The sequence below is a fragment of the Topomyia yanbarensis genome, chromosome 2 (assembly GCF_030247195.1).
Source record: "Topomyia yanbarensis strain Yona2022 chromosome 2, ASM3024719v1, whole genome shotgun sequence".
NCBI classification, from domain to species: domain Eukaryota; kingdom Metazoa; phylum Arthropoda; class Insecta; order Diptera; family Culicidae; genus Topomyia; species Topomyia yanbarensis.
In genome coordinates this window covers 174,142,435-174,168,656 of record NC_080671.1, presented here as the reverse complement: position 1 = coordinate 174,168,656, position 26,222 = coordinate 174,142,435, and the positions used below count along the sequence as shown (strand labels likewise).

Sequence of the window (26,222 nt, the reverse complement as noted above, 5' to 3'; positions counted from 1 at the left end):
AACGAGAATTCTCAAAACATCAAAACGTCAATGATAAATATTTCCCGTAGTGTGTTTTGGTCAGATAGCTGACAGTGAACTCATTTCAAATATCGCTCCCGTTTGAGGAAGTATTTTAGGTATACTGCGCAAAACAATCTTTTTTTAATTTTGTATTATTTTATTTTATTACAACTACGTTTTAGAGAACAGTATGTACAAGATTGGCCTTAAAATTGCTTAGCAGCTAATAACTACACTTAACAATAAATTAACATCGTCACTTACAAATACGGTTTTTAACGATTCTAACGTCGCTCAACAAGTTTATCAATTGTTTTGTTTGTTTCATTGTTGTTACCTAAAAGTTACACTCAATTACCATCTGTAATGAGAAACTGACCGTAGCTCTTGTACTTTTTAAGCTGGTTTCCAGTCAGTTCCTGTTTGAAAAAAATATCGTAGAAATTCGAATTTGATTCGCAGTTAATAAATAGTATCTCGAAACAAAATGGATAGACCAGTGCGTGTTTGTTCGTTCACAAATAATTTTCACGCTAGTAGACGGAAAATTAGGTGGCTTGTATTTGTCGAGAACCACCTCTTCCTTAAACAGTTCAGTTGCAGCATTGAGGAAGAAGTGGCGTTTAGTTCGAAGAAAGAGTCGTTGACACTGAAAATAGGCACAATTTTACAGCAGAGAGTCGACAGCGTGTATCACACCGTTCGTAGTGGGGATGTTGGACGTCTGCAGGTAACCGTCATTAATTTTAATTTTTCCTGAAAATGAATAAAGGATTGGTCGTTAGTGGAAAACATTGGTAAAAATCATAGATCTCACTATACCTCCACTCTTTTGTAGCGTTACAGTTTTACCCTCGGCCATGGCATCCTTAACTTGGTAGAACCTCATACCGGCGGTGAATAATGTTCCTGGAATCACATGTTTCTTGACCAGCTCCTCGGCTGGCTCCTTGTCTGTGACTAGTTTGTTCAGCTCGTCCGTCGAGAAGTTGGCAAAGGCAGCATCGGTCGGGGCGAATACTGTATACGTTTTGATACCTGCCACAAGAGGTTTCATTGGTATTTTCATTTTATTTCTCCTTGACAGTGTTGTTTGCTTACCTTTGTTCTGTAGTGTATCGGACATTCCCGATGCATACAATGCCCGTAGGAAGTGGGTGAACCTTCGTTCTCGGTCGGACTGAAGTGTCTGCAGGATGTCACCGACTGGCAGGGGGAACATCACTCGATCTACGGCATGAGCAATGCCTTGAGGAATTACAATGTCTTGCTTGTCGGGTACGATCATGGCACCGTTGATTGTCGTTACCTGAAGAGTGACGAATGTTTATGTTAGTATGCAGTAGAATATGTTGATATAATGAATCGTTAGTGTCATTTTGGTGGCTGAATTTCTTTTAGTGAAGTTGGTGAGGTCGTGAAACATAACATTGTTCCTTCGCTATATCTAGTAGATAGAAAACTGAATGTAAGTCAAGAACTTACGTTTCATTCGTTGTCGAGCACTCAGTCGCGATAGAAGTCTTTTATTGCCAGTTAGTACACTCAATAGCAACAAAGGATAGTGCCAATCCGCGTTCAAGGTTATTTCGCACAATCTACGCCTAGTCGAGGTTTCAGTATTTTTCCCTTCTTTTGTGTTTCTGTTTCTGAGTACCGTTAGCCGGTCAGTGACCAGTGAAGCAGCGTTGTTCAAGTAAGCCGTCTGGATATCGTTACATACACAAGTTAAGTATTAGTTTACGTTTCCCCTTCTTGGTTCTTTTACTAACGTTCACTGGGCAATAGGCCCGTGCAAAAATGACTTCCCCTGACGGCGGTTCATCTCTAGGTGAGATGGACGTCGAAACAATATCGGCTCCCCGGCTCAAAGTATATTCAAACTCGGCCACCGGGCCCTTCGTGATCTTCTTCCGGACCAAAGAAAAAAGTGTTTGAATCTGTTGCAGATTTCTCGGGTTCTGGCGGATCAGTATTCGGCCGGGACAGAGATATCGAAAATTCGCCCTGACAAGCTTCGGGTGGTTCTTAACAGTTTGACTCAGGCAAACGATATTGCTGGTTACGGGCCCTTTACGAAGCAGTACAGCGTGTATATTCCAGCTAACAGGGTTGAAGTCAATGGGGTCGTTTCCGATTTGAGTTTGAATTGCGAGGACCTGCTAAAATATGGCACTGGCTGTTTTAAAGACCCCATGCTTAAGCCAGTGAAGATACTGGAGTGCAAACGTTTGCATTCAGCATCAGTCGCAGCTGACGGGAAGAAAACATACGTCAACTCAGACTCTTATCGGGCGACCTTCGCCGGTTCTGCTCTACATAGCTACCTCCTCTTTGACAAGGTTCGTCTACCTGTTCGCCTCTTTGTGCCGCGGGTCATGAACTGTACTAATTGCAAACAATTGGGACACACAGCCTCCCATTGTAGCAATAAGAGGAATTGCGGTGGAAATCATGCAGATGATTCCTGTGGAAGAGATCTCGAAAAGTGTCTCTACTGTGGAGGAAACCCACATGATCTCCCTTCATGTCCCGCGCACAAACAGCGTAAGGAGAATCTTAAGCGTTTCCTTCAGGAACGCTCTTTTGCAGAAATTCTTAAGATAGCTACACCACCTGTCTCTACGAACATCTATACCAACTTGTCTACTGACGAAGGCATCTTTGATGAACCCCAGGAGGGAACAACTTCTGCTATGCCTAGAAGCAATAGAAACAGGAGAAACATTTACTCTCCCAAGCTTCGTCGTAAAGGCCAGAAGATGTCTCTTCCCCCTAAAATAACTACTCAAGGAAATACTGGTGCAAAACCGAAGCAAGTTGCTCCCGGTCTCAGTAACCTGAGCTCAGAAAAGGAGTTCCCAGCACTTCCAGGAACATCAAAAACCCCAAGTGTTCCCAGATCTCAGCCAGAGAAAGAAAACAGCGCTGACTTAATAAATTTCTTTGACATTGTGGACCGTATTCTTTCAGCTCTAAATATTTCTGACCCCCTTAAAAGCATCTTGATAAGCTTTCAAAAACATTCTTGATGCAGTTCACTGCGAAATGTGCCCTCATTTCAGCGATTATATCCTTCGATGGCTAATTCATCGAACGAGGTCAAGGATCTAACCATTGTTCTATAGTGGAATTGCAGAAGTATTATCCCGAAAATCGATTCCTTTAAAATCTTACTAAATAACTTGAAATGCGATGCATTTGCACTATGCGAGACATGGCTTACTTCAGAAATAAACCTACACTTTCATGATTTTAACATTATTCGCTTGGATCGAGAAGACTCTTACGGAGGAGTACTTTTGGGGATCAAAAAGTGCTATTCTTTCAATCGAATCGACCTCCCCTCGACACCAGGCATTGATGTTGTCGCTTGCCAAACCAGAATTAAAGGCAAATACCTTTGCATTGCTTCCACCCACATCCCCCCTAGAGCCTCAGTTAGCCACCGACGGCTTTGCGATGTTGCGGAACTCCTCCCCGCACCGAGGCTAGTTTTAGGTGACTTCAACTCCCACGGAACGGCATGGGGTTGCCACAGAGAACAGACATCCATGATCGAACAAAAATAATTAAAAAAACGTGTGTAAACATTTGAATTAATATACGATAAACACTAGCGCCGCCACACCAACCTATCCCAACCATCCGTCAAATCCATTCAGGAACCGGTTCGAAATCCTGGATGGATTCAGCATGGAATCTAGCTCAAAGAAAACAACCGATTCCGACTCTATCGGTTGACTCATTTGAGCTGGAATTCATGCTGGAAGTCCGAATCGGTTCCGGACTAGTTTGACTGGGTAGAGGAATAACCGCTGTCAATTCTGTCGAACTCAGCCACAAAAAAACATGACGACAGTAGCGCACCTGGTTTAGATATCCAAACTACCTTCGAAACCGTTAGAGATTTTACACAAGTTGAATGCTGAAGATGGACGTCTGTTCTCTGTGGGGTTGCCTTCATGACGATAATCGATCTACCCTACTCTATGAGCTTAGCGACAACTTCAATATGACCATTTTGAATACGGGTGAAATGACACGGATTCGTGCCCCTCCAGCGCGTCCGAGCGCCTTAGACCTGTCTCTCTGCTCGACATCGCTATGGTTAGATTTCATGTGGACGGTAGTATCTGATTAATATTGCTAACGGTTCAGTTCAATCAATGTCTCGTATGACCTCACACGAAATATTGATTGGAAGAGCTACGCGTCCGCGATATCCGACAAAATCGAGTGCACTCAAGAGCTTCCTCCGGAGGAAGAGTACGGGTTCCTGGCTAGCTCGCGATATTCTCGATGCCGCGATTCAAGCCCAGACTAAACGCGTACCAGACGCGAACTCATGCGGGCGTCCTCCTAATTCATGGTGAGACAAAGAGTGTTCAGACGTGTACGCGTATAAGACCATCCGGGACGACGGGCTGCCAGCTAGCTACCGACAGTACGCGATGGCGGAAACGCACATGAAGAGTTTGATGAAAGCCAAAAAACCGTTGTTACTGGCACCGGTTCGTCGACGGACTAACGAGAGAAACATCGATGAGCACTTTTTGGAATACGGCCCGGCGCTTACGAAACCGAAACAGTACTAACGAGAGCGTGGAATATTCAAACCGTTCGATATTAGCTTTTGCCAAGAAGGTTTGTCCGGATGCCGCCTCGGCACAGAAGATCTACCGCGCCGCGTCTCCTCATGATAACGCGAACGAAACACCGTTTTCGATGGTGGAGTTCTCACTTGCTCTCTTGTCAATAAAGTCCTAGGGCGACATAGAATCAAATTTAACTTGTTAAAGAATCTGCCAGACTCTGCCAAGAGACGCTTGTTGAATTTATTTAATAAGTTTCTTGAGGCTAATATTGTCCCTCATGACTGGAGGCAAGTGAAGGTCATCGCTATTCAAAAACCAGGAAAACCAGCCTCCGACCACAACTCGTATCGACCGATTGCGATGCTGTCATGTATCCGAAAGTTGTTCGAGAAAATGATCTTGTTTCGTCTCGACAATTGGGTTGAAGCAAATGGCTTACTGTCAGATACACAATTTGGTTTCCGCAAAGGCAAAGGGACGAACGATTGTCTTGCGTTACTCTAAACAGAAATTCAAATGGCTTATGCTAGCAAAGAGCAGATGGCATCAGTTTTCCTTGATATAAAGGGGGCTTTTGATTCAGTTTCTATCAAAATTCTTTCTGAGAAGCTGCACCAGCATGGTCTTCCACCGACTCTAAACAAATTTTTTGCTAAACTTGCTGTCTGAAAAACATATGCATTTTTCAAATGGTGATTTATCGACATCACGAGTTAGCTACATCGGTCTTCCCCAGGGTTCATGTCCAAGCACCCTTCTCTAAAACTTGTACGTGAATGACATTGAATGTCTTGTCAATTCCTGCACGCTAAGGAAGCTTGCAGATGACGGTGTGGTCTCTGTTACAGGACCCAAAGCCGTCGATCTGCAAGGACCATTGCAAGATACCTTGGACAATTTGTCTGCTTGGGCCCTCCAGCTAGGTATCGAGTTCTCCACGGAGAAAACTGAGCTAGTCGTATTTTCAAGGAAGCGTGAACCAGCACAACTACAGCTTCAATTAATGGGTCAAACTATTGCTAAGGTTCCAACTTTCATATATCTCGGGGTCTGGTTCGACTCTAAAGGAACCTGGGGGAGTCACATAAGGTATCTGAAGCAGAAGTGCCAACAAAGGATCAACTTTCTCCGTACAATAACTGGAATATGGTGGGGTGCCCACCCAGGGGACCTGATCAGGCTGTACCAAACAACGATATTGTCGGTGGTCATATCGGTTGCTCATCCGATGCGATATCTTGAACCCGTTAGTAATTGCAAATTTCGAAAGGCATGTGGAGCTCAATTCTCAAACCCGATTTATGTCCTTCTACTTCGATTACATAGCACAAAATATCAATCATTCTTCATATTATCCTAACCGTGTCAATCTTCTTCATGCTTCTGATTCAACTGTATTCTTCGACACTTCCATGAAGGACGAGATTCGTGGAATCCCGGATCACATATGTCCGCAAGTGATCCCAACCATCTTTCATAGTAAATTTCGAGAAGTCGACTGCAACAAGATGTTTTACGCCGACGGGTCAAGCCTCGACGGCTCCACTGGCTTCGGTATATTCAATCAAAACATCACCGCCTCATTCAAACTCAATGATCCTGCTTCAGTTTACGTCGCAGAACTTGCTGCTATTCAGTATACCCTTGGGATAACTGATACTTTGCCCACCGATCAATACTTTATTGTCTCGGATAGCCTCAGCTCTATCGATGCTCTCCGTTCAATGAAACCTAGAAAGCACATTCCATATTTCCTGCGGAAAATCTGGGAGCGCCCACGTGCTTTGTCTGTAAGATCGTACAAGATTACCTTAGTTCCCTCGCATTGCTCCATTCCAGGTAATGAAGAAGCGGACTCTAGCTAAGGCGGGCGCTTTACAAGGTAAAGTAACTTTACATCACACGCGTAACGCAGTGTGCTTCCGATCCGTATCTGAGCCGTACTACGAAATCGTCTGGACGAACCCCTGCTGGCTCGAGGAAGACCGCCCGGCGTCCCAATACATGATGACCGAAGTTGCCAGTAATGCTAGCCGGAAAACCACTATGACGTCAAGCAGCGACCATCAAGCGCGACGGGCTGAGCTGGCTTTAAAGCTGCTTGAAGAACAAGAAGCGCGGGTGAAGAATAATCGGCAAAAGAAGGATGAGTTTCGTCGGAAGGAAGAAGAAGTCCAGAAGAATAGAGCCGAGGAAGATGCTAAGCTGCTCAAGCAGAAACATGAGCTGTTGAAATCGTTGGAAGATGAAAACAGGAGCAATAGAAGCGAGATCAGCAGTAAGGCTTGCCGAAAGATGGTTCAGTCGTGGGGTGGCTCGGTGGCGGTGAAATGCCGCTAGCTGAGAAGTCACAGCCATCTGAACGAGGAGTACAACCGTTAACTATGCCAGTATCTGCAATGGCAATAGCTACACTTCCTTCTACTTCGGGCCAGCAGTCGGGTGCCGATAGCCTTCTCAACAAGAATGTGGTGACGAAGATTATCGTTCCCAAATCGACGTCAACACCGCATGCTACGATATATACTGCTAACCATAATTCGTCGATCCCTCTAACGAATGTGTCACACCAAGCAGTAACTAGTACGTCGTATGCTAATTGGGGTGGGCACTATCCTGGGGTAGTAATAAAATCTTTGTTCTGCATTCCGACTAATTGTGAATTGTATTCAAATGCAACAAAAGTCTCGCATACAAATATTTATCCCTGGAGTTTTGGTGCTGCATCTGTGGTTCCCTATTCAACCAGAAACTATGGCAGTCATCCTGCGGTCTACGCTGCTGGTACTTCCAAACCGTTGGTCTCCACATATGGAAGCATTTGGGGAACACCAATACCCCCGATTGTGTATAAAGCACAGTTCAAATGAGTTCGCAACCCACAACGGGCGTGCATTGCCCTAATCAGCGTTAACCTGTTTCAGTGGTATCTGCCGCTTCCGTTCCAGTAACAATGACAGTAGTCTTTGGACAACCACAACACGTTCCCCGACTGTTCGGAAATTTGCCATCTAATACCCTTACACCACGTACCTTCCGGTGAGCAAATAGCGACGCTAGATGTGATCCAACGTGATTTGCCGACATTCTCCGGCGAGCCACAAGATTGGCCGATGTTTCTCGGTTCGTTTCAAAATTCAACGATGGCTTGCTGGTATACAGACGTGGAGAATCTGTCCAGCTTACAACGCTGCTTCAAGCGACAAGCACTTGAATCCGTGAAAAGTGGTCTGCTATTGCCTCACTCGGTACCGCACGTGATGGAGACACTACAGATGCTGTATGGACGACCAGAAATATTAATTCACTCTGCATTGCATAAATTGCGAAGCGTTCCAAAGGCTGAAAATTGGCAGTCGATTATAACCTACAGGTTGGCCGTATGCAATCTTGTCGATCACATGTTCGTAGCAGATCTGGTGGAACACTTGCGCAATCCAGTGTTTGTGCACGAGTTGGTCGAGAAGCTTCCACCACAAATGCGAATGCATTGGTCCTGGTATAAACGCACAATTTTGGATGTCAACTTGGTAACGTTCGGTGATTTCATGTCGGAGTTGGTGAAGACAGCGACAGATGTAACGGTCCCTGGAGATAATTCATCGAAGCATGTCAACGCAGTACGAGAATAACAGAAGCTGTATGCTGACACAGATGCAGAAGGTCTCCAATCAGCAGCAATGACGGCGAAAAAGCTAACACATTTAGGTGATTCATTTTTGTTGAAGAGATTATGCGCTTGCTGTTCGGACGATTCTCATGAAGTAGCTCGATGTCCTCAGTTCAAGAGTTTAAATCTTGACGGGAGGCAGAAGGCGATTCGATCCAAAGGACTCTGCAGAGCGTGTTTGATTCCGCATCAAAATTGGCCATGTCATTCGGGAAAGGAGTGTGGAGTAGATGGTTGCCAGTTCCGACACCATGGCTTGCTACACTCTCGAGCAGTGATGGAGTCAACCACTGATCATCCAACAACGTCCGGTGAAAACGTCGCGCAGCAGAATCATCATTCTGGGACCAATTTATCTCTTTTTCCCTATCTACCTGTATCGCTCGGGGGGAACGGAAAGCAAGTGAGACGTTTACATATTTGGACGATGGATGTGAGTCTACGCTGATGGAAGCCGATCTTGCAGCGGAGTTGGACATCAACGGCCCAGAGGAATCTCTTTGTCTTGCATGGACAGGAAGTATATCTCGAGAAGAGAAGGGTTCACAGCGAATTTTAGTAACCATCTCTGGAACTGAACTAAAGAGCAAATTTGAATTGAGCAATGTATGCACGGTATAGAAGTTGAAGCTTTAAGGTCAATCTTTCAACTATACCGAGCTTAAAGGATTTATCCACATCTTAGAGGTCTTCCACTGAACAGCTACTTTGATGCGTTACCAAGGATAATCATTGGTATTGAACACACCCGAATGGAGGAGGCAGCTGTGGCTACACTTTTAGAATCAGAGGACGACAAACGGGCACGCCAAATCCTAGAGAGCACAACACGAAGAGTCGGTAAAGGTTTCGAAACCGGCCTTCTGTGGAAATATGACCAGCCATCGTTTCCAAATAGCTATCCACTTGCCCTGCGTAGAATGCAGTCGTTGGAGAAACGGTTCGCCAACGAGCCAGATCTACGTGAGCACTGATCGTAGAGTACGAGTTGAAAGGGTATGCCCACCGAATCACACAAGAAGAGGTGGAGTCGACGAATCTTGATCGCGTGTGGTACCTGCCACTCGGAGTTGTGAGAAATCCAAAAAACCGAAAAGATTAGCTTGTTTTGCACGTATGTATACGATGTTTGGCTAAACGATGTGCTCCTGAGGGGGCCGATATGCTCACGTTACTATTCGCAGTTCTGCTGCAGTTTCGTCAGAGACCAGTTGCAATTTGCGGGGACATCAAAGAAATGTTCCACCAAATCAGGATCATCTGACGGGATAAGCATTCGAGAGCAGCCTGATCAGGTACCGACGGTCTTCATAATGGACGTGGTAACGTTTGGTGCAACGTGCTCACCGTGTTCCGCACAACATGTGAAGAACATGAATGCACAGGATTTCGGATCCCTTTTCCCAAGGGCTGCCGAAGCCATTCTCAAGGCTCATTACGTTGATGACTACTTGGATAGCGTAGACACGATTGACGAAGCGGTTTAGATAGTAGAGAAGGTTAAACACGTTCATGCACAAGGTGGTTTCGAAATATGGAACTTCTCGTCCAATTCGTAGGAGGTACTGCTTAGTCTAGGCGAGACTAAGGATGTGCAGAAGAAATCGATGGTTCTAGAGAATATTTCGGATTCCAATTCCAATTTGCCGCATAGCGAGACGAGATCGAAAAAGCAGGACATAGAGCGGGTTGAAAGCAACCATGAGTATGAGTTGCAAGTCATGCGATTCTCCCGTCAATGGGATTGAGAGAATTGCATGCCGAGGCCACTGCGGATCGGTTTTCCACCGCACTTGTATTCCTGGTATGCAGCGATCTGCACTAGACTTAATGTCTAGCTTCAATAAGAATCTGTACTGGCTGTGTGACAATTGTGTTTGCTGGTTCAACACATGGGTGCAGCAATCCGATTCCGCTGCTCCTATCGTGGACACAAACAAGTTATGTGAGGCAGTAGACAATCTAAACGCGGTCGTCACAAATCTCTCGAGCCGCATTGAGACTCACTTTCCAGCTAATTCTGGCTCTTTAAATCAAAGGGAGCTGTTTGTGAAGCGACTTCCGGGGGATCTGCCCACTCCAAAACGAAGTCGTGAGAATGATGCAAAAATTCGCGCCACTGCAGCCGGTGTCTGTGGTACTAGAGCCATTCAGCGAGAAATCAGAACAGTTTCTGATGAACGCGATCAGTTCTGGGTCCATCTGAGTCGCCTCGACCCGAGCCATACAGTGGAGGAGATTGTTGCTATGACCCAAGAATGCCTCGGTATAAGCGACACACCCAAAGCAATTTTGTTGGTAAAAAAAGACACGGATCTCACAAAACTCAATTTCGTCTCGTTCCGAGTTGAGTTTCCGAGTGAGCTAAATGATACTGCACTCAAAGTGTCCACTTGGCCCACTGGAATATTCGTTCGTGAATTCAATTTCGATCAGCCAAAGCACGCTAGATTTCGTTAATGGGATACCGGGATGAACCGCAGCTTGTATTATGGAAGGCCTCGATCCCCCCGCCACAGTCCTGCTACTGCAGCCAACGTTCACCCGTCGTCCCGGTCCTGTGTGCGGGAGTGGAGAAAGGGTCTTCCAAACTTCCTACTGCGGCAAGTACCCTTTCATTCAGAATAATTCAAGCGCTGAAATGTTCCCCGATTATAGTTCTCCGTTAATTGCGTCGTATCAGCACCAGATGCCGCTCCTCCTGCCAGCGAACCGCTGCTGTTTACGTGAGGTACCTAGTCCAGCTATGTTGCATACATCCCACGTCATCTCGTCTCTTCGGTTACCGGGACGCACACTTGCCGCCAGTCGCTAAGAAGCCCTTAGTCCCCCCATCACAGTCGAGCCATTCCTGCCAGCGACCAGCAGCCGTCCCGGTCCTGTGGTGGAGTTGGGACGAGGGGTCTTCCGTTAACCTACCTCAGGCAAGTACAATGCATCTGTGAGCTCTTCCTTGCCTCAAAGCTCTTCGATTTCCAGCCTTGGTCAACGACGGGATAAGCTGCTGTTATACTACCAAAATGTTGGTGGTATCAACTCAATCGTCGAGCAATAGCGCCTTGAAATATCCGATAAGAATTTTGACATCATTGTCTTCGTCGAAACGTGGTTGAACGATGACACGCTTTCCAGTCAGATGTTCGGTACTGGATACGAAGTGTTTCGTTGCGACCGGAGCCCTAGCAATAGCCGAAAATCCACCGGAGGCGGCGTATTAGTAGCGGTTAATACCAGTTTGAAGGCAAAAACTGTCGAGAATATTTCTTGGGCTTGACTAGAGCAGGTTTGGACGATTATCGAGCTTGGCAACCGTAAGTTATACTTGTGTGCGTTGTATGTTCCATCCGACCGCGCTCGTGATATCGAATATGTTGAGGTACACTGCAGCTCATTTTTTACTATCCTCGAAGACGCGAATGCAGTTGATGAGATCATGGTATTGGGAGATTTTAATCTTCCTAGCATTTCATGGAAGTCTTCCCGCAACGGATTCCTTTATCCGGATTCGGACCATTCCGTACTCCACCCAGCTGCAGTTAGGCTACTTGACAGCTATAGCTCAGCCACGTTACTACAAATCAATTCTATTGCCAATGAAAATAGCCGCCATCTCGATCTTTGTTTTGCCAGCGATCAGGTTTCCGCCACATCAATAGTGATGGCGCCCTCTCCTCTAGTAAAACCAGTGATGCATCATCCTCCATTGATCGCTACGATTGATAACATTGTGGTGCATGATTTCGATATTGCACCACTTTCTGTCACCTACGTTTTCCATAAAGCCGACCATCGCAGTATCGCAATCCTTTTTTCCACCATCGATTGGGAAAATATTTTGGACCTCGAAGATGTCGAATCCGCAGTTCAAACTTTTTCCAACGTTCTGGCGTACGTTATTGAGAGGTAGTTCACCATCGACAAACCGGCCCTCTATGGCGAACGAGTACATTGCGACGGTTGAAGTCTATCAAGAGAGCTGCCCTGCGGAGGTTTACCAAGTATCGTACAATATCACTCAGAGACTATTACGTCATTCTCAAACATGCGTACAAACGAGCCAGTCAAAACTGTTTCTATCGATATCAGCAAAATATTCAGCGTAATCTCAAGTCGCATCCTAAACGTTTCTGGAAATATGTGAACGAGCAGCGCAAGGAATCTGGACTGCCGTCGTCTATGACTTTCAATGGTAACACAGCTTCCACATCACGAGATATATGTGCCCTTTTATCGGAAAAATTCGCGAACGTGTTCACAGATGAGGAATAAACTATTGAGCAAATCAAAGTCGCTGCTAGAAGAGCTCCACTTGTGCGTCAAACTCTGAGTGCTATCGATGTCAACGCAACGATGATTACCAGAGCTTCCTCTCGACTGAAGTCATCCTTCAATCCGGGACCCGACGGGTTCCCCTCCGCTTTTCTGATAAGGCACTTCAAGGTTTGGTTATTCCGCTTCTTCACATCTTTCGAATATCTATTGACAGAGGTATTTTTCCATCTTGCTGGAAATCAGCGAACATGTTCCCAGTACATAAAAAGTGAAATAAGCGAGACGTCAATAACGACCGTGGAATAACTTCATTGAGTGCTGTCTCGAAGTTGTTCGAGCTTGTGATTATGGAACCTCTTCAGGCTCACTGTAAGCAGTACCTAAGTGACGATCAACACGGCTTCACGCTCAAACCGACGTTGTTTACACCGACTTATCTGCCGCTTTTGACAAGATAAACCACGATATCGCAATAGCCAAAATGGAGAGATTTGGAATTAATGGTAGTATTTTGCAATGGTTTCGATCCTACCTCACTGACCGAGAGATAGCGGTTGTCATAGGAGAATGCCAGGCCCCTACATTCACTTCTACATCTGGAATACCTCAAGAAAGCCACTTGAGACCGTTGATGCTTCTGATATACTTCAATGATGTACATCTAATTTTGAAGACTCCACGATTATCCTTCGCGGATGACCTCAAGATTTTTCGCCTAATTCGTTCAATTGAAGATTGCAGAGTTCTCCAACAGCAGCTTCAAGTCTTTACTGATTGGTGCAATACGAACCGCATGTATGTAAACCCGAAGAAGTGCTCGATAATATCTTTTGCACGGAAGAAGGATTCGATTTATTTTAACTACCGTCTAGAGACTAGAGACAGAAATCGAACGTGTCAGTCACGTGAAGGATCTGTGAGTGATTATGGATTCTTAACTTACGTTTAAACAACACGTCTCCTATGCAGTTGGTAAAGCGTCTCGAGCACAGGGATGCATATTCAGGATAGCCAAAAACTTTACGGATGTGTATTGTCTCAAATCGCTGTACTGCTCTTTATCCCGATCAATTCTAGAATATTGCCCTGAAGTGTGGAGCCCGAACTATAATAATGGCGTTGAAAGAATTGAAAGTGTGCAGCGACGCTTTTTACGTTTCGCGCTCCGTAGATTGCCGTGGAGAGATCCTGTCCGACTACCTAGCTATGAAAACCGATGTCAGCTGATTCAACTAGAGCCCCTACATGTTCGAAGGAGTACCGCAAGAGCTTTGTTCATCGCTGACACTCTGAAAGGCCGTATAGATGCCCCAGCTATTTTGGAACAAATCAACATAAACGTCGCACTTCGAGCACTACGTAACAACAATATGGTCCGGTTGCCATTCCGACGCACAAATTATAGTATGTATGGAGCCATCACTGGTCTGTAACGAATTTTTAACCAGGTAGCTTCAGCATTTGATTTCAACGTTTCTCGACAAACTCTGCGTATACGTTTCTCCTGATTGTTTAATCAATTCGTTAACAACACTTGACCTTTTTATTCTTTGTTTGTAATTATTGTATGATTATTGTTTTTATGTGCGACTTGATTATTAGAAATAAGATTAGTATTTAGGCCAACATCATTGGGGCTTTGATATGCCTATTGATGTATTAAACAAAATAAACAAACAAATAAACAAAAAGATCTGGCAAAAATTGGGATGAAAAGATTGTAGAAGGTCTACTGGATCTGTGGAATGACAGGACGCGACTTCTGAAAAACAACTTGAGGGAATTGGAGGTTCCGCACTGCTTCTTCGGCAAGATGAGTAGTAAGCTGCATAGCGTAATACAACTTCACGTGTTTGTCGATGTCAGTGAGTTGGCTTACGCTTGTGTCGCGTATCTGCGGATCGTACAAGAGGCAAAGGTACGATGTGTCCTTGTTTCAGCAAAAACGAATGTAGCACCTCTAAAGTCGATCTCCACTCCCCGCCTAGAGCTGCAAGCAGGACTGATAGGTGGTCGGTTGATGAACAAATAAGAACGGCCTTTAATCTTTCTACCGAAAAACGTTTTATGTAAACTGATTCCAGAACTGTTATTTCGTGGATTCAATAATCTATTTTTGAACTATATCCAATAATGGCCAATAATAAATTTCAGCTTAAAAGCTGTTTCTGCTGATACTGCTAAACGGAGGTTATGCTTTCTCCTGGAGCTACGATCCATACAACAACCACATGAATCGAGTTACGATAATATTGCTAACTTGTCTACAACCTGACGTTTTATAAATGTGCTTTTTGATTTGGATTTAATCATTTAAATAAAATATTTGCGGTAGTGAAATATTTCCCAATATCTGCAGGGAAATATCAAACCACAAATTTAAGCGCTTACCTTGACATCGTTCCACTCCGAGTCATGCATGTTGTACTGATTTACCCGCAGCTGTGTTCCGGCCAGCGAAACACCGGTCATTTCGTCCTGTAGTGTTCCGATCTCGAACGATCCTGGGATAACGTGATGTAGCAGAAGCTGCAACAGAAAAATGACACCGTTTCAATACACCGTACTCTGTAATCGATGAACAGTTTTTGAAACACTCACCCCACTGAGCAGTCGCGGATTGTTCTTAAACTTTTCCTCGGCTTTCTCCGGTCCTCCCAGTTGCACTAGGAGACTGCGGAACGCCTTATCCGTCGGAACGAATATCGTGTACGGACCGGTTTCGTTGAGTATCGTATCTAAGCCAGACTGTCGGAGGTATTTGGCCATCGCAAATAGTCCGTTTTTCCTGAGAATTACTGGCAGTTCGTTCGTTAGCGTTGTCGTTGTTTGGGCTGGTTGTTGCGACTGCGGTTGTGGATGCTGTTGCAGCTGTTGTTGAACCAGTGGTAGCGACTGCTCAGATTTTTGCTGGTAGACATTCTGCGTGGTCACGGTTGACTCCGCTGTGGGAACGGTCGGAATCACTACATCGAATTTTCCGTTGGATTGCTGTTGATACACGTTGGAACTGGCCGTCTGCTGTGCTATTGTTGAGGATGAAATATAATTTTCGGATCGGGTCGAACCATAGTGAACGGTCGTGGACACTGGGATGGGAGCAGCGGTTGGAGCAGGACTACTGGTGGCATACGTTGAGCTTACTCCATTATAGTGGATGGTATTGTCGTTGTGATAGTAATTTGGGATTGTGGATTGGGTGGAAACTATGGGTGAGGACTGATGAATTGTACTGCCTGAATAGGTGCTGGGCGAGTATGCGGTGACAGAGCTTGGACTAGATGGAGATACAGTTGAGACATAGGTTGTCGAGGCAGGAGACGAAACAGTGCGTGGAATAGTGCGATCTGCTACGAAATTTGAAGTATGATGGCTTTCGAGAGGAGTGCTATGAGGAATAATTGTTACTGAGCTAGTTTTCTGCATTGGAACTATTCTTGGTGTGGTTGACGTTGTTGGTTTTTCAACAATGATTGGAACCTTAAGACCTTTGTTCGAAGGAGGAGGTAGCTGGATTTCGCCATTCTTGATCCTCTTCAAAATACTGTCCACGTCAGCTCCAGATGTTTTAGTCTCCTTATCACTGCTGCCCTTGACACCTTGTACCTTGTAGGAACCATCATCTTGCTCCTCTAGATAAACAAAAGTGACCTTTTTCTGGGGTGGAATTTTGGCTACTTCCTCAATTTGACCATCATCACTTTGCTTGATCAGTTCAAAGTCGGCTCCGGGAGGAATAATTCCACTTTTTGCGATATCATCAAAAGACAGCGGTTTGGCAGTGGTTGGTGAATCAACCTGTTGCGTTAGAACAGCTTCCGAGTTTACGTTGGCACGTTTGATGATATCTGGATCAGAGGTTCGGATGACCTGTACCTTTTCCCCGTTCGGCAGTACGATATCCGTACTGCTGAAGTTCTTGCTTCCGAGATCGTGATGACCCTGTTCAGCAAGAGCAGCCTTCAGTTGCTTCAGCAGTTCGTCACGTCCAAGCGCTTTCGTGGACTTTACCTTAATTTGACGTGGTTTAGTTGGTTTAACCGTTTCGGTCTTTCCGGTTTGGAAGAGGTTCTGGCGATTCGATTGTAACAGAGCATCCAGATCGGTTTTAGAAATTGTACTGTAGTCCTTCTTGCTATTCGTCTTCAGTGGAAGCACCGAAAGGTTTCGTTCGGTCGTCGTTGGTAACTGATTCGTTGCAGCGGTGGTGGGATTCAGTTTTTGGAAGGCTTTCGTAGCTTTGTCGTAAACGGTTTGATCGGATGAAAGGATTTGACTGCCAGCGACGGGAGTTTTTCTTATGGTTTCATAATCTTGCTGCTGCTGCAGTGCTTTCTGTTGCTTTTTAACGAATTCTTGGTGAAGATGTTGAACTTTCGCTTGCTGTTTCTGGTACTGTTTCTGGAGGAATTGTTCGTGTTTCTGAATTATTTTTTGTCGTTCTTGGAGTTCTCGAATTCGCACGCTCTCTTCTTTGAGTCGGTTTTCGAGTTCCTGCTGTTGCTGGAATGTCAGCTGTTGGTGTGGCTGTTGTTGGTTGGACGCTGGGAACGGTTGTTGATTTAGCTGAATAGCAGCAGGCGGTATTTGTGGGAATACTCCTGGCTGGGAGTTGAGAACTTGTGTTGGAGCGAATACTGGCACATTTTGCACTGGTGGGAAGCTGTTGAATTGTGGTTGGTTTTGTTGTGCGGCAAATAGATTAAAGTTCGATGTCTGTAGTGGCTGTTGGGCTAAGGGGACAACTTCGGAGCGGATGTTGTTGCTATCGAAAGGTTGCTGTACAATGGGTTGGTTAAAATGGGAGGTTTGTTGGTTTGATGGGAATAATTGTTGAGAGGGAGCTTGGAAGAGGGCTTGTGCTTGGGGAGCTTGAACATTCGTGGGGAAACGTATCTGTGAGGCGGAAGTTTGTTGTGCGGGGAATGATGGGGGTTGCAGGAAGGGACTTTGTGCAGAAGGATTCAAAGGACGTATCTCGGGTAGGCGAGATGCAGTGAATGCTGGGCCATCTGTATTGAAAGCATTGTTTCCGAAGGGCTGATTGTTGGATGGTGGCCCGTTGAAGAATTGCTGTTGGGGCTGTTGAAACGTATTCGAAACGGGTCTGAGTTGTTGTGGAGATGATTGTGGTAGTTGTGGTGGTGGGTGTCGTGTTTCTTGCTGTAAGAGTCGTAAAAAATTCGGAATGAATGAGGTTTGTGTGTGATGTTGGAAGTAAATTCGATTTACTTGTGCTCCGAAGCCGTTGTGTTGTTGTCTGCTTGATTGTGGTGGTCTGAAATTGTTGGGTGGCACTTGTGGGGACAATTGTTTACTGTTGAACGGTGGTGGGTTCGCTTGGAAGAGGTTGTTGTTAACGTTGGAAAATGGCCGCTGATTGATCGGTTGCTGACCGATTGGCAACTGAATCGATGGTTGGATGACTACGTTCTGGGGCCGTTGATTCTGATGCAGGTTGAACCGATGTTGGTGCTGCTGGATGTCGCTAAGGATGTGTGATTGTTGATGCTGGGTAAGCTGCCGTCGTTGTAGTTTTGATTGTGGCTGGAAGAGGAAGAGAAGTAACATATTAAAATGTTGCGCGCAGTAGGGGAATAGTTTTTCAACAATACACTCAAAATCCGACGGGTATGTTTCTATTACTTTTAGGTAAGATTCTATTGTCTTTTCGGTAACGATAACGGTAACGATATTCGGTAATTACAGCAAAGGTAGTAAACGGTAGAATGGCGAATTTCGGTAGCTGTTCAATAAAACACACAATCAAACACTTTTTCAGTATGTCTTAACCTCGGCTCTGTTCGTATGTAGGATAATTCGGTCGATTTCTGTTATAGTATTAGTATCGCGTCAAGCCAACCGGATTTCTAGCGGATTTCTGCCCGAATTCAGGCTGCAATCTGCCCCAATATTGGCTGCCGGAATAAAGGATTTTTACTGGGTAGGTCGGACAGCGAAATAAAATTTTAGACAGTTTCCGAATCCGTCATAGTTCCTGGATGCGATACAGCTCTCGATTCGGAACTGTTTCCAAATCTGGACCTCCCGGATCCGGATCAGTTTCATGATCCAGACCAGTTTCCGGATCCGGACCAGTGCCCTGATCCGGACCAGTTCCCTGATCCAGACCAGTGCCCGGATCTAGACCAGTGGCCGAATCCGGACCAGTAGTTGGGTCCGGACCAGTTTTCTGATCCAGTCCAGTACCCGGACAACTCCCTAGATCTAGCCCATCCCTTTTTCTCCGTATCCGCACCTGGGGACCTAAACCAGGCCCAGACTTGGTGCTTAGAGCCAGACAAGTTTGTGGATTCGGACCCTTGGTTCGGATACGTGAATCCAAACCGTAGATGACGGGAAGGACTGCTTATGATTTGTGCAGTCGCTACCTTACTGTTGTCGTCCGCGATAGAAAAGAAATTTCAATTTAATACCGACCTAAATTCCCCACCACTGTACCGAGTCGGTTTTTTTCTGACTGTGCTTTGAGGCTAACCGAGTGTGAGCCGATCTTCAAATACGGAATGTGTCGTGAAGAGAAAATAGAAACTCGTCTTTATCCACATTGTGTTCGCTTCGCTTGATGCGGAATACAATGACAAGCGAAATGCTACACACTTCCAGACAATCCAACGCGTTAAAATTAATTGTACAGGTCGGACTCGATTATCCGGGGACTCAAATGTCCGGATTCGATTATTCGGGGAAAATGATTCGATTATCCGGGTGCTTTGAAAAAAACTATCGAATTTTAACTATAATGCCTTATTGTAGTGCTAATTCGATCATTGTAGTCAATAGAACATTTTTTCGGGGAATGAGGGGTCTAGGGTTACCCTCCCAAATTTTGGCCTATCTTAAAAATTAGCTAGGAATCGACTTTCACGGATTGGAACAAGTTTTGAAGAAATTGTTCATCTCGAACCAATATAAAATAACCTAAATTAATTTTTGTTTGAACCACCCCTCAGTCCATGGGAACACTCTTAATTTTAGCAAATTGTTCAAAAAAATTGTTTTTCTTCACTTTATATCTCTGATACTGTTCGCACTAGAATCCATCAGTGAGATGATTTTTTAAGGATTTGTTCAATGAATCTAGAAAGTTTACTAGTTTTTAACGGCAGTGTTGCCAAACACGCAACTTTTTAGTTTTGAACTAAAAGTGTATTTTTCTCGTAATATCGTTTACTGCAGGAACATAAAATGCTTTGTTCGGTCGGTTCCTGGCACTCTTTTGGGATAATGATGACATGCTTCTCAGGATTCTGTTTGGATACTTTCCAGGATCATCGAAGTTTTCTTAGCATTCCAATGGAATCTATTTCAGAACTTCGATTGAACTTTTATCCTTATTTCAAAGGTTTTGTTTACTGAATTTTTATGCAGAATTCTAGAGAAAAGCTTCTTAGAGGTCTGGTGGAATCCTTCTCAAGATAGAATTCTGCGAAGATTATGATTTATTCAAGATGCTGATAGAATCATGTAGCTATTTTCAATGAAATCTGAAGAATATCCTTCTTTGAGTTCCAGTGGACTTTTACACAATATTGCTCTTTTCCCATTATCCCTCCTTCAACAATTGATTCCTGCTTAAACTTCCAATGGCATTTTTAACCCCTTCATGCTAATGTTGTCGATAAACAACTTCTTTTCGAAACGACTATAACTTTTGGTTTTCACAACGTATGTTTACAAGTAAGGCTAATCACTAGGACTAATATCTTTCATTTGAGCACTAGCGGTTATGAATATTATCAGTCGAACAAAAATTATTACAATTAATCTGATTGGGTTCCGCTGAAGCCAGGGATAGTTTCTGTTAATGGTGGAAATAAAATATTGATATATTTTCGTAGCCTGGCAATATTATTGAAAACCGATAAAACTTTGTAATTTAGACTACCCTCAACTACCTTTTTCAAGAAATTGGACTAGATCGGAAGGTAAATATTAAGCAGCTTCTAGCATTGAGAAAGAATCCCCTATCTTTATTAAACCAAGTCTTTCGTGTTTCGTGACGCCAACAGTTCCAAGAAAAAATAATTTTGGAACTCGACATATATGGTCAATAGGGCATCGCAATTTTTTTTTTTGAATTCTCAAAGCACCCTCCCCCCCCCCTCTCATATTGTGACAAATGTCAAAGTAAGCTCAGATGCCAAATTTCACATCATTTGGACAATTCTAGACTCCCGCTCACCTCGCTTGAAATTTTTGGAATTGGTACAAATTGGAAAATATGGAGGAAAATATATTAAATGCTATAACTTCTGAAGCAGCTATCAGAAAATTACAATTTATACCTTTTTTCAAAGGAAATAACCTTAGTGTTTGAATGGAGATATTTCTGTTTCTATAAAAATACGGGAAAGTGGGGTACTGGGTCATTTTGGCCCCGAAATGCGCTATTTTTAATGATGTTTCTGCTCTGTGATGCAAATCATACATATTTTGCAGTTTTTCTAACGTGAAAAAATATCAGAAATCGAATGGAACCTTTTTGATCTTTGTCCGAATACGAGAAGCGGGCCCGCTGAGAGGGGGAGGCAGCCAGGGCATTTGCCCTGGGGCCCGGGTCATATTTGGGGGCCCGCGTTTTTACCCGAATGATGGGCGAACACGTCCGGTATTCATAGAAGAGCAATAAAAATACCAATAGTAATTTCATTGTAATCAAAATCAAAACTATATTTTATAGTTGACATTTGTTAAAACAAATGTTCTTAAGGGAGTTGTCTACTTTGTGTACAATAGACTGGTTCAATTTTTGACTTTTAGCTCCACCAGGCTCTACTGGTTCCTTTTATGGTCCTTAGTAATTGTGCAAATTTTGGTACCGATCGGTTGTGTCTACGAACCCTCCAAAAATTTCAAAGTTTATATGGAAGTTTGTATGAAAAATCGGTTAACATTGAAAATAAATTCTTAAAAAATCACCTCCTCAATCAATTAACCAGAACACTATATATTTCTATAGGTATTCTTCTACTGAACACATTCAGGGAACATTGCAAGTTTATGAAAATTCGTTGAGAAAAGTTATTAACTAAAGAAGCAGTATGACTTCAAAACAAGTGGATTTTATTAGTTACCATAGCAACCATGTTTGAATAGCTACATCGTTATTCAAGTGTAAACTAGACTTGCCACCCAGCTCTCGCATATGGCAGATACAGCTATTCAAACAGGGTTGCTATGATTAATAATAAAATTCACTTGTTTTGAAGTCATGCTGCTTCTTTAGTTAATAACTTTTCTCAGCGAATTTTCATAAACTTGCAATGTTCCCTGAATGTGTTCAGTAGAAGAATACCTTTAGAAATATATAGTGTTTTGATTAATTGATTGAGGAGGTGATTTTTTAAGAATTTATTTTCAATATTAACCGATTTTCTATACGAACTTCCATATAAACTTTGAATTTTTGGAGGGTTCGTAGACACAACCGATCGGTACCAAAATTTGCACAATTACTAAGGGCCATAAAAGGAATCAGTAGAGCCTGGTGGACCTAAAAGTCAAAAATTGATCCAGTCTAGTGTACAAGTTTAAAAATCGAGTTTTATTGCTAGAATCGACGGAATACACTACAAAATATAGAGAAGCCAGTTCAAAGTATTTTCGAAGAAAGCAATAGAGCGTCACAAAGAAATTCGAGCGCAAGTACAAACGTGGGTACGTCCTCTTCTACGTTCGCTTCTTTGCTGGTGGTGCCGGTTGTTGGGTTGGAGACACTGTGCGTGATTGTTTGTTGAGTGAATATTTGTTCCTGTCAGATCCGTAGATATTGGTTTTGTGGCCGTTTGTGGTTTGGGATAAGATAACGGTATGCTGTTTACGATTATAGTAGGTGGGCTTTTCTTAGCTGCTTTTACACAAAGTTTTTCGTGGTGCAGTGTCTTTTGTAGAATTCGCGCATAGAAATCTACCATGGTTGCAGTATTGTCTGATGAAACGTCCCATTTTCGGTTGATCCGTATGAATAAGCTGACCAACCCTGACGAAAAAATCCGTACACCATATTGCAACGAAGCGAAATCGGTTAACCACACTCAGGCAAACAGTCCGCAAAATGTTCGGATTTTTTTACAGTTGGTCAGCTTACGTATGAAAAAGTTGGTTTGTATGGAAGCATTCTCACCACAAGAACAACGTAAGGGCATCCGGGAAAATGCGAAGTTACAGCTCTTATGAAAGCCACTTCTCCGTATCTTGACATAAACTTGTTAATCATGATGTCAGGGGTGTGTGGAGATAATTCGTGTAAGAACATCTCTCTAGAGCTCTTGCCTATATATACGGAGATGATATTGTTAACATGACAGTTTTCGTTGGTGTGCTGCAGGTTGTTCCCCGAAACAAACGACTGTGCTTCTTAATGTTTGATATGGTGTATTTGCAGGACATTAACTTCTCCCGGATTGAGCACAATCTGCACCTATAGTAATTGTTTCACTTCCCGAGTAGCTGGTCTTACAGGACATTTCCAAATATCAATGGCAACACAATTCGCCTGCAGTTGTATGTGAATATTGAACATATCTAAGGTCATTAAATAATGCTAAATAATGGTCTCTTGGGTATATTCCTTACCCCTAACCTTACCGCTTCCCCAATCCTTCCCACAGGGAAAGGACGATTCATGGCACGGCACAAATCTCCGATCAACATGGGAAACGTACCATTTGAGCTAGACGCTACTGATTCCTGAGTACCCGCAAATTGAAAAACTCGTAGCTATGGCAATTTTACCCGTTTTGTATACCACGGAATAAGAAGCTGTCGAAATTCACCTGTCTGGCAGGCTATCTGTTGATGTGGCAATATGAGTCAACCTGAGACTAATAGAAACCACAGACTCACGAGTTTCTCATGGCTGAAGAGGTACTAACTCATACTGAACTAGAGGGTTTAGGTTTAAAAGGGCCCGGCAGTAATACAAGCCTGGCGAGAAGTTGGGGTTATAGGTTATAAAAATAGATTCGTTAGCGGTAAAATTCAGAAACATCAAATTTTCTGATATATAGTCTCGATTAGGGTTCGTAGTACCGACCCATTTTGGCGAGAACCGATACTGCGGTACTGAAGCCCCCAGTACCGGTAGTACCAGTAAAGTACCGGTACTCAAATATTGTTTCAAAAGAACGCTTCAAAGTGAAAATGAATGTTCAAACTGATGCCTCATTGCAGCAGAAGGTAGTTTTCGAATGTGGCACCTTCTTTTGTTTCAAGATCTAGGCCACTTTGAATTCAATAACTGCTAAGCGGTGCGACTTTCGTCGTCTTCCCCAGATGGTAAATGTAAGAAACCCTGTTATCAACAGTAAATCGAAGTGAGAATGTCAATCCGTGAATGTTGATCGCATTTCCTCTCGGCATTATCGCTTTGCTGTTAACCTTCAAAAAGGCAAGCGGGTCTCAGAGGCCCGACACGTTACAATTTTTTAGTTACAAGAAAATGTGTATGCAGTATACGCTTGGGCATGGAAATTTTGATAAGTAGCTTTGAAATCTATAACAAAAATAAAGAATTGTGAAATTTTCATTTATGGATTGATGCGCAGCTATGTTTGAATTTTTTACATGCACAAAAGGCAAGCCGGGCCTGGCAGGCCCGGTGTGCATGCAATATTTACTAGGAATACCACGAGTTTTATACATTAATATTTATCTGAAAAAACATTTTGATGAGTTCATCTTCATATTAGCAGGAATTTTTTTCATGTTTTGATTGATTTTATCTTTTTACCTTTTCTTATAAGAAAAAAATTTGAACGTTTGAGCGAATTCTATACATTTCGTTTATAAGAAATGTAAAAATAGCATACGATAATGACGTGTGTCATATTTTTTTGGGTAAATACTTTTTTTTCACCCACTGTGGTATACTTGACAATTATTTGGATACAACATAACCTAACTCTGTCGTTATTGTCTATTTTTGTTGTCTATTCTTTGTGTTATAGTTGTCGTAATTATTCAAATTGTAGGATCTAAAAGCAACAAAAAATTGAAGTGGCTATAAGACGATATGCCCATGCTTTCGATCGTCTCAAAGAATCTGAAATAATGGAAAAAATTCGAGCAAATTCAACAGCAGACGATTCCGAAACTGATATGCAAAGCGAGGAATAAGATGTGAATGATATTGCTTCCGACGATGAATCTGATGCAGACTCGGAAAAAACCGGATATACACACTGGTTATGCATCAGAAGAAATTAATAGCAACCAAAAAACATTTATTGGTCGTGTTCAAACGAAATGGAGCTCAGAACCAATCGACAGTCAACGTGATCTTCCTTTTAGAAAAATTGACCTTTTTACATCTATCGCCTTATACGCTGAAATCGGGATTTGCTGCGTGTTCGTACTCATCATCCTGTAATTCCGCAACCGGAAGTCGGATCAATTAGAAATTCAACAGCAGCCAATGGGAATGCTGTACCTTTCATTTGAAACCAAGTTTGTAAAAATCGGTAAAGAATTCGCTGAGAAATAGGTATGACATTATCTTAGGAACTTGGTAAGTTCCCCCGGGGCATCAAGAACCGCCATAGCTGGCCAATGTGGTCGAAGTGCCTTCGGTGGGTCATTAATGATCTAGACATGCAAAGCCAAGTAATGTTGCACATATTTTAATGTATATTGCATAGTTTGGACATCATGGTGGTATCAGTTTCTAAGGAAATTTGCTGTGTGATTGTACTCTTCAACACGTAACTCCAGAACCGAAAGTCGGATCAATAAAAAAATCAATAGCGACCGACCGCTGTACCTTTCATTTGAGACTAAATTTGTACAAATCGGCCCAGCCACCTCTGAGAAAAATCGGTGAGATTGTTTGCCACACACATACATCCATACATACATACACACATACACACACATACAGACATTTTACGATCTCGACGAACTGAGTCGAATGGTATAAGTGATTTGGCCCTGCGGGTCTCGGTTAAAAAGTCGGAATTTCAACCGATTGCATAACCTTTCTATATGATAACGGAAAAAAGGAGCTTAAATTTAGACGGGCCTGAGAGGCCCGGCTTGCCCTTTAATGTTAGGATTTTAGCTTGCCTTCACAAGGGTTAATTGGTTTTGACTTTTATACATACCAAGGCTCCTGATTTTCTGTAAATTATGGATTTTTTCTGACTTTTCCGATCATCAAAAATTACGAATCGCTCGATTCGAAGCAGTTCATCAACTCTAAAATTGTTCGCTATTAAATCGCTGCTCGTTCTTTTATAGATAAAGATTTAAGCGCAAACCAAATAAAGACATGACTTAGGCCTAGCCACCCAGTGAATAATTGGAACCAATCAGAATAATAAAAAAACCAAAACAAATTTTTAAACTTATGCTAGATGCGAATACTTTGAAATTTAGTAGAATATAGTTGGAATTTTTTTTCAACCAAATAGTGCAGGAATTTAAACATATCAATACAACGGGAGTTAGTAATATTTAACTTCTAGAATTATTATGATGGTGGCCCCACCTCATTTCTCCACAAAGACGTAAGCTGAACGATTTATCCAGAAGATAATTAAATATATCTCAAAGCCACCTTGCAGACCGATATTTGGAAACGGGTCTACATATTTTTCATATTCAATTTTATATGGACCGAAAATACCGGTACTGGTTTTTGTTCAGTACCGGTATTA

At 43.2% G+C, this 26,222-nt stretch overlaps 1 protein-coding gene across 1 annotated transcript in view; it reads right to left on the bottom strand.

Moving 5' to 3' along the window:
* Positions 1-194: 194 nt before the first annotated feature.
* The window catches only part of LOC131682162 (putative uncharacterized protein DDB_G0271606), a 213,453-nt gene continuing 187,425 nt past the window's right edge, over positions 195-26,222 (bottom strand). Inside the window, exons 2-7 of the mRNA XM_058963420.1 lie at positions 17,776-18,090; positions 15,145-17,706; positions 14,935-15,072; positions 1,105-1,312; positions 826-1,041; positions 195-759 (exon numbers count right to left, since the gene is read on the bottom strand). Of these exons, the coding sequence (XP_058819403.1) occupies positions 671-759; positions 826-1,041; positions 1,105-1,312; positions 14,935-15,072; positions 15,145-17,706; positions 17,776-18,090 (3,528 nt within the window). The 3' untranslated portion in view covers positions 195-670. The remainder of the gene's footprint in view (positions 760-825; positions 1,042-1,104; positions 1,313-14,934; positions 15,073-15,144; positions 17,707-17,775; positions 18,091-26,222) is intronic.